Below are 11,701 nucleotides of genomic sequence, written 5' to 3'. Positions count from 1 at the left end.
GGTTGTGTTGTGAGGCACACGAGCCTGACATAAATACATACCACAAATAAACTAATAAGCTCCACACTATCTCAGCAAAAATGCTGCCCTTCTCAATCGTATCTTTGCATTGTTTGAAGCTAAATTGTAGAGCATTACTTGTTGCAGTAATGTTTCATAAGGTGGTCCCACAAAGAACATAAATCCTAATTAATGAGCAGCTCCACATTATGGACTGTACCCGCCATGTTCCGTCAGAGTCCAAACAACTTCCAGTTTTATTGATGTCAGATTAAACGCCCAAGTGGGCAGTGACATATGCGGAAATGCTGTAGTGGACCTGGGTGACGGGTTTGACCAGTGTCCAACAGTCCAATACAAATGGATCCAACATGGGTTGAACAAACATGCGTCTGCTGACTGAAAGTCATTTTTTGTGCATTCCTGATTGTGTTTCCACCACTTATGAGGAAACGGTGAAGATTTGGTAAATACAACATATTTGATAACATTAGAAAATGACTGTTGTATGAAATGTACAGTAAGTCAAGTTGTTCTTTGTATTTACTCTTGTGCAAATAATGTTTGATATGTTTGAATGATAACCGTAAAACACTCAGCAGATCACTACTTTGGAGACAGGCGTCTCTGTATATCTCCTCTATCTATTTCTGTTTTGGTACATAATGAAATTGGCCATTATGTTTCTCTTGTGTTCACTTGCATTATCTGTAATTCACACACTCACGTTTTTGTTTTTTTTTTACTTTTCTGTATTTGAACTACAGAACTATTCAAGTTATGAATATAACTAACTTGTTTTCATATCAACACAACAAATGTACACTCATCATCCTGATTGATACTAGTGGTAATCAGTGTCTGCTTACTACAAAATTAAGCTGTATAATTTTTAGCAGCCACGCATGCAGCAAACTGCACCCCAACAGTTTGCAGACGATGGTAACTGTAACAGGCTGACAGTAACCAAGACTTCTTCCCAACTATGTTCTCCACCTTCTTCTGGTGGGATCCCAAGATGTTACCCGCCCAATGCAAGATATTTCATTCTTCAGTATGTTTTGTCTCTGCAGTGGGTCTCCTTTATGGTCTCAGTTTCCACAGGGAAGTGTTGTAATCATCTCAACTAGGTCCCTTCAGCGCAAAGGAGCAGTGGTTCTAATCTGGACTCCTGCCCTGACACATTAACAGGAGCTGCTTATATTGACTACTACAATAAGAACTTGCCCAACATAGTGCCTGAATCTTTGCCGACTGCAACCCAGTTCGTCTTTATCTTGCCCTCTCTCGTAAACAAGACCCCGAGATGCTTGAACACCTTCACTCGGGGCAGAAACTCCAACCCAAGGGAGGTGATCACAGTTTTCCAGCAGTGTACCAGGGCCTCAAACTTAGAAGTGCTGCTTCTCACTGTCTCAAAGTGCATGCTGAAGGTCAAGGTCTATTAATAACTTAACTACATCATCAGGAAAAAGCAGAGATGCAGATGTTTTCCACTCCTGTCTCCACTGCTGGCTGCACCTAGAGATTATGTCTATAAAAATCACAAACAGAATTGATGACAAGGTACAGCCTTGGAAAAGCCCAACTCCCACCAATGATACAAGTGCATCAGAAGAGATCACCATTCAGTCACCATTAGTGGGAATCTAATTCAGCTTGCCCCTTTTGCAAAATGGTAATATACTGTGACCCTGCATGTGGCCTCTGCGCATAGTACCACAGTTAACTCAAATTAACACACCTTTTTTTCTCACATCTGTGCAACACAAAAAGATATCCAATAGGATACTGCAAATCTTATAACTGGACCTGCTTTGATATAACATTCAATACCACTGATTTCATATTTTGAAGTCTTAAAGTAAAGAAATGTGTTCCTTTCGCACCTTGCAGCTAATTTTTTCCAGTGGCCACTCACGGTATTGCAGCGAAAAAGGATTTTCCCCATAGACCACCATTGTAAAAGAGATGCCTGTAAAACTGTTGACAGGATGCCTCGAACTGCAAACAAGGTCAATTATGACTCTTTCTATTATGAACTTTTGATCTATGGAGATTTTATGTTTGTAAAACTTTCCTCAAGCCGAGAAAAGCGATTTAAAAATCCGTGACGTCATCACAATGTAAAGTGTATAGGCCGAGCAGGAGCTCGCGGGCGGGGCCAGCGAGGGGAAACACTACTGTGCACATTCAGTGGGCTGCACAACGCGGAAGCAAACCTGGAAGCTAGAAAGTTTTTTTGGCGTATGCACCAGGCGAGCAATTCCTATAGGACTGAATGGGCGCCATTTTTAGTCCAGTATCCAGCTCTTATGATACAGTGATGCTCTGGCTCAAAATGACATCACACAAGCAAGATGGCATCTCCTGGAAAGGAGATATTTTGGCTTCACTTTTGCATAGCGGTAGGAAGTGGAGACACGTTGTCCATATTTATATACAGTCTATGTATCAGACTGGTTAACCAGCAGCCATAAAGTTCTGTTAACTAATAAACAAGATAACCAACAGCCACAAATGGACGTTATGACATGGATACTTCATTTCCATGGTAGAAAGCAGAAGACGTCAGATAACGTGAGTCAGATACAGCTTCTCTCTCTCTGTCTCTTTGGTCGCTAGTTTCATCTCTGATGGTTAAATGTCTCTGTGGCTGTTGTGTGAATTTATCTCCTTAATCAGAATGCAGCAGAGATCATATAATGTGCTGTAGGTAGTTTGCTTGTTGAAGTTTACAGTGAGCTGTCTGGAGTCACTCATTCATTCTTTTGGAATTGATCCAGTTTTTAATTGAGTGGTTGCTCAGTCACCTGTTGCTGTTGTGTGATTGGTGAATGAGTGTGCAGGAGGTCTGGCTGCTTGCTTGTGACAGTTTCTTCAGTCTGTTTTTAAGCTAAGCCTTGTATTGAGTAATAAGCTTAAAGTAACTAGAATAGCAAGGGTTAACATGTCAGCTTTGTCAACTTTGTAGACTATATTTTGTATGTCGTGCATATAGATAAGAGTGTGTAAGTCATGTATTTGATACATGCATTAATACTTTTTGTGAACCTACACTTTTAGATCTATGAATGTTTTTAGTGTTCAGTCTTTCTAATATTCAGCACTGATCTGAACCTGTATCAGATTATAAACTTTGTGGTACTTTATATATTACTGTATACTAAGAAAATAGATAGGAAACACGTGTAAATCATGTTATATGTTGTCTGTTTCTGATGAGAACATAAATCTGTTGTCACAATAGAACAATACTATAAATCTGAATTTCACTTTGTTGATAAAATGATTGTTTTTGAAAGCAAATTGTTTTATTGGCATATAAAATTGCCCCCCACCCCTCCGATTTCATCAGGTGGGGGACGATGATGTGTATGATGCAGTTTGTTGTACGATTCCATGTTGGATGTCCTCCTGTCCTCCCCACTTTTTTGAGTCACCAGCCGCCACTGCTTTGATCATAGTAATACCTTTATCCCACTGTGATCCAAAATTGTAATGTACTGTACTTTTGCACTCTCAGAGATAATCCCAACATTTGGAGACACACTGGTAGTTAACGAGAGATTTGTCCTGTGAGTCAGATTTCTTCCTGCACCGCTGTCCTTCTCTTTCAGTACGGATTACTCCCAATTGTGAAACCCTGATGATGACTTGCGTCCTCAAGTCCTCACTTTTTAGGCTAATACCCGCAGAGAGAATCTCTCCACAACTGATAGTGTGAGAGAGGGGATAACAAATGAATGTTATTAGAGGAGAGAGAGCAGGAGAGCTGCAGCTTTGGAGGACAGATTAGCAGTAATGCCAGGTCATTTCTGCACATGGCTATTAGACTCTTGCAAGACCTCAGTGGGAAAATGAAAGTGCAGCATAATTACCTGAGTCAGATCGCTAAGAACTTCCAGCCTGGCAGACCACAAGTTTGGAACGCAGAGGAGAGAGTTCAGTGTTCTATCTTGCTAATGACCATAATCAATCATTTATCATATACAGAATCAAAGACTGCAGACGGTTTGATTCTGTAGTAATTTAGTTTAAGAAGCTTTAGCCACCAGAAACGATTGGCAGGGAGCTGATGCAGGGAAGACAGTGAGCCAAATACGTTTCAAAGCAAAGAAATGATTCTCATTCGCATAACTTTCAGCTGCCACACAAACGGATATGATCTATATGTAAAGCATGCTGGCTGCACTCTGGCCCTGCTTGAGAATTATTTTGGGGATCAATTCTTTTTATTCTTTTCTTAAGAATTCATATCTTACCAAGGACAAGTAGGAATCCAATTTCCTTGTAATTCTAGAACTCGCACATGCTCGCAGGCACCCACACAGAAAATGCATTAACACTTGAATTTGAATGCAGGCAAGCAAACAAATACATGTATCTTAAAGCCATTACTGTGAGGTTGTACAGTATAGATTGTGTAGTGTAAAATGGCATTCCGGATTCTCAAGGATTTGGATCAGGAATGTGTACATTTTTACAGTACAAGATGTTGGACAAAACCACTGATAAACCAAATGTTCAGAAACACTAACGGCCACATAATACAGCGCTTATGTTCTAACATCTGCAGTAGGTACTGTAAGGCCCATATCAGTGGATTTGTGTTTTTCTGGTCTTTTGTTTGTATCTCTATCTAGAAAATGTTCACAAACAATATAGTTCATAGTTTAGGCACTCAAAGCCCTTGGGTTTTGGTTAAATATTTAGCAACTCGACAGGGACTTGAAGCACAAGACCAAATTTGTTTACTTCATTAATATTTAACCAAAACCACAATCTGTCTTTACCAAAGTGCTTCTGTTACCTAAACCTAACCACATGCAGGACAGAGGACCCAAACCCTGATCTCCAATATATGTCAATATCCTGTGCTTTGTACACCCAACATACAGCTCTTCCTACGCTCAATGTTGCCTTTGAGCAGAATCTAGGCAGCAGATACATTTCCTCAAAAACATATTTGGCTAAACTAATTAGCATCATTTCTTGGATTTGGATTACTCTTGAGAAAGTGCTGCATAAACGCTTCAAGGTCATGTAGTCTTTGAAAGAGGGAAAATCACCGGGCATCATTTACATGTTCACCTCCCTGACATGCAAACCTTATTTAAACGATCAACATTATTTTCTCAGCTTCTCTCAAAGTTGGAAGTTAGCTTCATTTTAGATGATTAATAATCAGATTCATACTGACACGAATAAATAAGCACTGAAAAACAAAACAATATAAGCCGTTCAGCTGCTTCAATATTACCTTCGATACACCCAGTACCCTCAGTAAAGATGAGAGCTTGATGCAATGACCAAAGTCAATCTAAACTGTTGTGATGGACCAATCTACCCACCCATTTTTAAAATTAATAAAAAATAAAAAATTAATAAAAGCATTGTTATCCCTCTCATGTGTAGTTTGACTTAACAGGGCCGCATCAGTGTTGTGTGTTACTTAGGCCAGTAGCTGTTCATGCACTGCCGATGGCCTCAGTGGTCCACACATTGTACATTCACATTGCAAGAAGGAAATTGAGGTACCCTTGGGCAACAAGGGGTTCTGGGTATGACCAACAGGGAAGAGACTTCAGGATACCAGGCATCTCCCAACTAGTCTGTGAATACTCGGGACCTCCCTATCAGGACAGGGTTTTTAAAGATAATTTTTGCCAAATTTGGGAACCAAGGACTTTCAGTGTGTGTCTGTGCGTGCCTTTTATTGTTAGTGGTGGAGTCCGCCATTCCCGTACTGGATTCAGCTACCTGCCTACACATTGGGGAGTCAAAGAAAATTATGCATTCATGTAATCAAGTGTTACTGTTTTTAATTTTATTCAATTGACATCAGCCTCACTGTTTTCTGTTCACTCTCTTTATACTGTATCAGAGATGTATTAAGTTACTGCTGATACAGACCCAAACATTTCTACTGCTGCTGATTCACTTTAAAAGTGTTTCAACTGGCAAAACACAGATTGGCTTTTATTTTGAAGCAGCCACAGGAAATGCAACGTATTTGTCACAGAGGTTAGTGCTGGCAGTGAGCTGTAGCTCAGGAGGTAGAGCGGGTCGTCAACTAATGGGAAGATCAGCGGTTCAATCCCCGGCTCTTCCAGTCTGCATGTTGAAGTGTCCTTGGGTAAGATACAGAACCCCAAATTGCTTCTGATCATGCCAATGGCTTTGCCACACACTCACCCTGTGTGTGAATGATTAGATTCCTCCTGATGAGCAGGTTGGCACCTTGCATGGCAGGCTCTGCCATCAGCATATGAATGTGTGTGTGTGAATGGGTGGATGTGTGTTAAAGCACTTTGAGTGGTTGGAAGACTAGAAAGGCACTATATAAATGCAGTCCATTTACCATCATTCATCAAAAAACGTGTCCACAAAACAAGATAAGATTTTTAGATTTAGCAAAGGAGTGGTCACAGAGAGCTGTTAGATGAAGAACTGCAGCTCCTCAGCAAGGTAACAAACTTAAGTCTACCCTGATATTGTGTGGAAAAACTACTCACACTGTGTGCAGCATGAAATTGCTGTTGCAATTACTTTTGACTGACTTCTTATTAAAACATTAGTTTTTGGTTGCGCTCTGAAGTGGTACACCGGTTGCTCCTTGGCTGTATTTCTGATGAAGTAGCTGCTCATGGAGTATTTTGCTGTGTTATTAACCCACACTTCCTGTTACCAGGACAGAAATCTTAATGATTACAACTTTAACGTCAACACTGGACTTCCATAGTAATGCTTACCTTTTATAGTAAAATGGCACCGTACAGTTAAGCTGTGTGACAAAAAGATTTTTTAGAATGAGTGTGAATAAAGCAACGTACAAATCTGTAATGAAGTAATTATCTTAGGTAAGCACTATAGAGGTGGTCATCGGCTCATATATAACCACCACTTGGACACATTCAAATTGGTGAGACCATGCTGAAAAAGAAAAAGGTCAAATGATTTTGCATAATGGCATTGTTTCTTCTACCACAAAGATAGCGCACTTTTATCTCACAATAATAAAAATGTACAGTTTGAATACATACCATCGCATGATTAGTTATCTGCAGTTCTGTGTTTAAAATGAAACTTCATTATGAAGATATGGAGAGCTAGAACTTTAAATTCACAGGAAAGTAATCACCCCTGTTTCCTGTGAAGAGGTGAGGGAAAGGGTTGGAAAAGTTTGCATAAAGGCTTTGAGCTGACATGACAAGAGTCACTTTATATATTCAGCACAGACAACGTCAGAGAAAACACAACGGTAAGAGCTTATAAGATAAAACCTCATCTCATAGCGATCACTACTTGGCTTATATGGAGGGAGATTTCCATTCATTAATCTAAATTATGCATCAGTGATTTTTATTGATTTTATTTGCCTAATTATTATTATTGCAGAGTTGTACAGTTTGACAGTATAACAGTGATGGAGAAGACAGGATTGGTGATCTTACTGTCTCTAGGTTAGTACATCACATAATCATACACAGTCCTACTTAATGGATTATTGTTCACTCACTAAATTACCATGTGTGAATATGTTTTTCAAACTTCTGACACTGAATTAATTTCCTTTCAGCGTTATTGACACTTTCATCATGTGCTATCAGGGAATACTACCATGTGCAGCTGTTGAAAACCTGGACCGAAGCTCAGAGTTATTGTAGAGAGAATTTTGCTGACCTGGCAACCATAGAGACCGAAGAGGATTGGGAAAAAGTGAGAAAACTATTTGACAACTCTACTAGACATATATGGATAGGACTTTATGATGATATTAACGGCTGGAGGTGGTCCATGGACAATACATATCTCTACAATGGTGGCGACACTACACTTGGAGACTGGTTTGCTTTAGCAGTGAACAGCCACCAAAGTGCTGAGCATTGTATAGAAATATTCCAGGGCACACTATATGACCAGAGATGTGAGAAATCACGAAGACCAGTGTGCTATGATGGTAAGCATACACTTTTTTTGACAATATTTTTCATAGTTTAGAAAGTATGTAAAATCAAAGATCACTGTCAGCCAATTCTGTCGAATGCTTTATGAACATGTCACACTTACTATATTTTCTACATCGCTGAAAGTGGTCCATGAAATAGCTATGCTGTATAATTTCAGAGACCTCCAAAACATACATCGCAGTTACGACTCCTATGACATGGTCGTCAGCTCAGAGTCACTGCAGGAAGAAATACACAGACTTGACCGGCATGAGAAACCAGCAAGAAAAGGAAGCGATCATGAGCGTGATCGATGATCAACCGCATTGGATTGGTTTGTCCAGAGATTCTTGGAAGTGGTCTGACCAGAGTAGCTCTTTGTTCAGAGCCTGGTGGACTGACGAGCCCAACAATCAAGGTGGAAGAGAATTTTGTGCATCCAATTTTATGCAAGGGTGGGCTGATATTCCTTGTGACTACAAAAGTCCATTCATTTGTTCAGGTAAGCATCCACATTTCATTTCAACAAATTATCCAGTTTTTAATTCAAAATGTTTTATTTTCATTTTATGTCTTTCGTTGGCTGTTTTAGGAGGAGTTTGACATTTAGGGGAATATGCTTATTTTCTTTATTGCTGAGAGTTTGATGAGAAGATTGATACCACTCGTACATGACACCGGTATCAATGTTCTCCTGTAACTCTGTGCAACAATTTGAATATGCATATTTCTCAAAATGTCTGGCTATTCCTTCAAATTTTTGGATCTACAAGTAGTTGCTGTTTATGCCGCACTAAAAGCACATGAATTTAATCCCTTATTCTGCAGTGAGTCCCACAATGAAGCTGTTGAAGGTTGTGCTAAAACCTGAAAGATCTGTGGACCTGAATGATCCCCAAGTGCAGGAAGCTGTTCTGAAGCAGGTCAGTCTCATTCTTCGTCTGGATGATATGGTTAAAAACACAAATAAATCAGATAGACACACTGCTTAATCCATTCCTTACACTGTTGGTCTTGTGTTTTTAGTTTTGAAAAAGTTCAAATCAGACACCACTATCCAAACATCTTATATATGGAATATCGCTCATACTGCAGCACCATGCACAACACTTTAACATGTGGAGAAATTCAAAGCTTGACAGACCTGCCATGCCTGGTTACATTGCAGAGCTAGGATGCAAAGCTGTGACTATTCAGGGGAGGGTTTTATTGAACAGTCACTTGTAGAATGTAAACTTTTCCTCTGGCCGTTTAAACCATGACATTTACAGAAACAATGCCATGGCCTCAGTGTCCTTAACGGTAGCTTTAGTTTGTTTAAGTTTCAGAAGTTGGGAGCTCCATCTTCCAATTCCAACTGTGTTGAACCTTAGATTATATTTTTTTTAATTGAACAAAATGTTTTGACTGACAGTTCACATTTGCTTGGCCTGACAATTTAGGAACAGCCACAGAAAATCTTATGGAAAAACACTAACACTAGCAAATATTACATTGTTATCAACAATAAGTGTTATCTGTCTTGTAGATGGAGAAACATATGAGAGACCAGGGAATCCAGAAGTTCAGACTGAGCTGGAGGAAGCAACCAAATGGAGAAATCTTCAATAAGAGAGAGGCTCAACTATAAATGCTGTCTATTACTTGTTTGTTTGTTTTTTTTAATACAAACAATTATTCATCCAATGCATTCATTTAGACTTAGCAAAAACACATTTCTTGGTATTCTTTACTTCTAATTCATATGCAGATTAATGATGATGAATAGTGGTGAAATATAATTTGACAATTTATGTTTTGAAATAGATTTGATAAGGCTGGCACAACAGAACTGTTATGCAAGGAAACACCAATATAATAACAGCGCGATAAACAATAATTAAAGCGCCACTTAAACAAACAAAAAGTACATAATTGGTGTAGATAACTGTTTTGCTGTGTGATTCACCTGCCTGTTTACTTGTGCAGGTGATCGTTTGTACAACTGGGAACACCTGTGGGTGTTCCCAGGTTATTTAAGTCCTGGCTGCAGCACAGCTCACTGTCTCTCGGACTCGCTGCCACTCACTCCCTGGTTTGCTTCAGTTATGCTGTTTTAGTTTATGCTAATGTTTTGTTTTGTACCATACAACACCCACACACATCCTCCACTTATGCACATCATACACTACTGGCTCTACTGATTTCCACACTCCATATTGTGAATATTTAGTTAGCTTTTTAATTTGGTTTAATTTAGTTAAGTTGAGTTAATAAACTTATTTTCTGTTAAAACATTAAGCATGGTTTGTCTCCCGTTTTGTTGTGGTCAAAGAGCGGGTTCATAACATATGTATCTGTGCACTTGTTAAATAAAAAGTCCTCATGGTTTAAACAGATTGTGGTGAAGATGCATTTTTAAAAAGGATGGTAGATTACAGTCTAAGGCCATGGCCTGGGGCCAGGATTATGTACAAAGGGCTGGTTACTCATTATAATTGGCCTTTAAAACCAAAACTTCTCATTTTTTCATTATTTCTCTTTGGCTGGTGAGATTCATTTGGCACACACACAACATGGATTCTACACAGTAAACAGTTGGAGGGGTGAGGAGCACACTAGGGAAAGATTGTGAATCTTTGTCTAGAGTTTGGATTTGCTGTATTTGCTCCTGGATAGGCTTATGTGGAAACTCCACATAAGTCCTCCATCATATCTAAGGTATGACTTGTGGGAATATGGAGATTCAGCTAGTAGAACATTTGGGAATCTTTGGAAGGCATGGAGAGCAGGTGGCACGGATGTATAGATTTAGTGAATATTTATAAGACTGTGGGAGATGAAGAAACTACAAAGTTGTTATACAGGACAAATACTATATGTAAACAGATCCTATAATCAGCGCTTGTAAAACAAGAACATAATCTGGCAGTATTTTGTACATATAAGGCATCCTTTATAAAATGTAAGATGTAAATGATTGTTTTACTAATGGCTATGTATTCATTTACACATGCTTAATAGAATGGATTCTTACAGCAATCCATCTGCAGTTGTAAATGTTAATAAGTTGCTCTGCATCTGCAATTTTTCCAGAAGATAAGTGGTCAAACAGTTCATTGGAGGGGTCTTCCTAATCATTATAGAGCTATAAAACAAAGCAAGTGTTGTACTGAAGGAGTATTTTCCGCAAGTTTTCCTTATTAATAGCTTTTAACAACCTATAAACCTTATAAACAGGGATGTCATATAAGAAAGTGATACCAAAAATCCTTAAAAATGAGGATTTTAACTAAGAATTGCATTTTGCTCTTTTGTGATTTTTCTACATTATTAAAGAGTTTGCAGCAGAGAGAGGAAAGAGAGGTCATAAAAAATCTAATGACATTTGGTTCCTGACCCCCCAGTTTTCAGTTTCAGTTTGCTGCTATTTTAGCCAACAGCATATATCCAATGGAATTGTGAATGTATATACAGTAAATGCCTATATTTATTGATAATAGAAAACATTTTTAATAATGCTTTCATTACTTATGGATTTTGTCTCTACTTAATAAAGTAGTTATTCTTGTTTGTATAATGTCACTTGTGAAGCAAAAGAAGATGCTACAGTTTTCCATTTCAGGAAATACAGATAAAAAAAGAAGATATGATTGAGTGCTGCTGTACGGTGAGCTAGTTAAAATGACTAAAGTACAACCTAAAAGTATCTGTTTGCAATATTGAGTGGCAAACGTGTAATCAGTACGTTTGTAAAAAATAACCTGACA

General features: G+C 38.7%; 1 protein-coding gene across 3 annotated transcripts; it reads left to right on the top strand.

The window, feature by feature from the left end:
- The first annotated feature begins 360 nt into the window (after positions 1–360).
- Positions 361–10,304, top strand: LOC121913122 (secretory phospholipase A2 receptor-like). Of its 3 annotated transcripts, none has more exons than XM_042435800.1 (6): positions 361–466; positions 7,402–7,466; positions 7,583–7,963; positions 8,131–8,454; positions 8,781–8,875; positions 9,481–10,304. In XM_042435800.1, exons 2-6 carry the CDS (start codon positions 7,430–7,432, stop codon positions 9,580–9,582), a joined length of 939 nt encoding a protein of 312 aa, XP_042291734.1. In that variant the 5' UTR covers positions 361–466; positions 7,402–7,429; the 3' UTR covers positions 9,583–10,304. The 3 variants fall into 3 exon arrangements, with proteins under 3 accessions (XP_042291734.1, XP_042291732.1, XP_042291733.1); XM_042435798.1 differs by lacking the exon at positions 361–466 and adding an exon at positions 2,516–2,580; XM_042435799.1 differs by lacking the exon at positions 361–466 and adding an exon at positions 6,365–7,264.
- Positions 10,305–11,701: the final 1,397 nt, after the last annotated feature.

Source organism: Thunnus maccoyii, chromosome 15 (assembly GCF_910596095.1).
Source record: "Thunnus maccoyii chromosome 15, fThuMac1.1, whole genome shotgun sequence".
NCBI lineage: Eukaryota > Metazoa > Chordata > Actinopteri > Scombriformes > Scombridae > Thunnus > Thunnus maccoyii.
The sequence above is the reverse complement of the archived record's forward strand: the minus strand, read 5'-3'. Positions and strand labels throughout refer to the sequence as shown.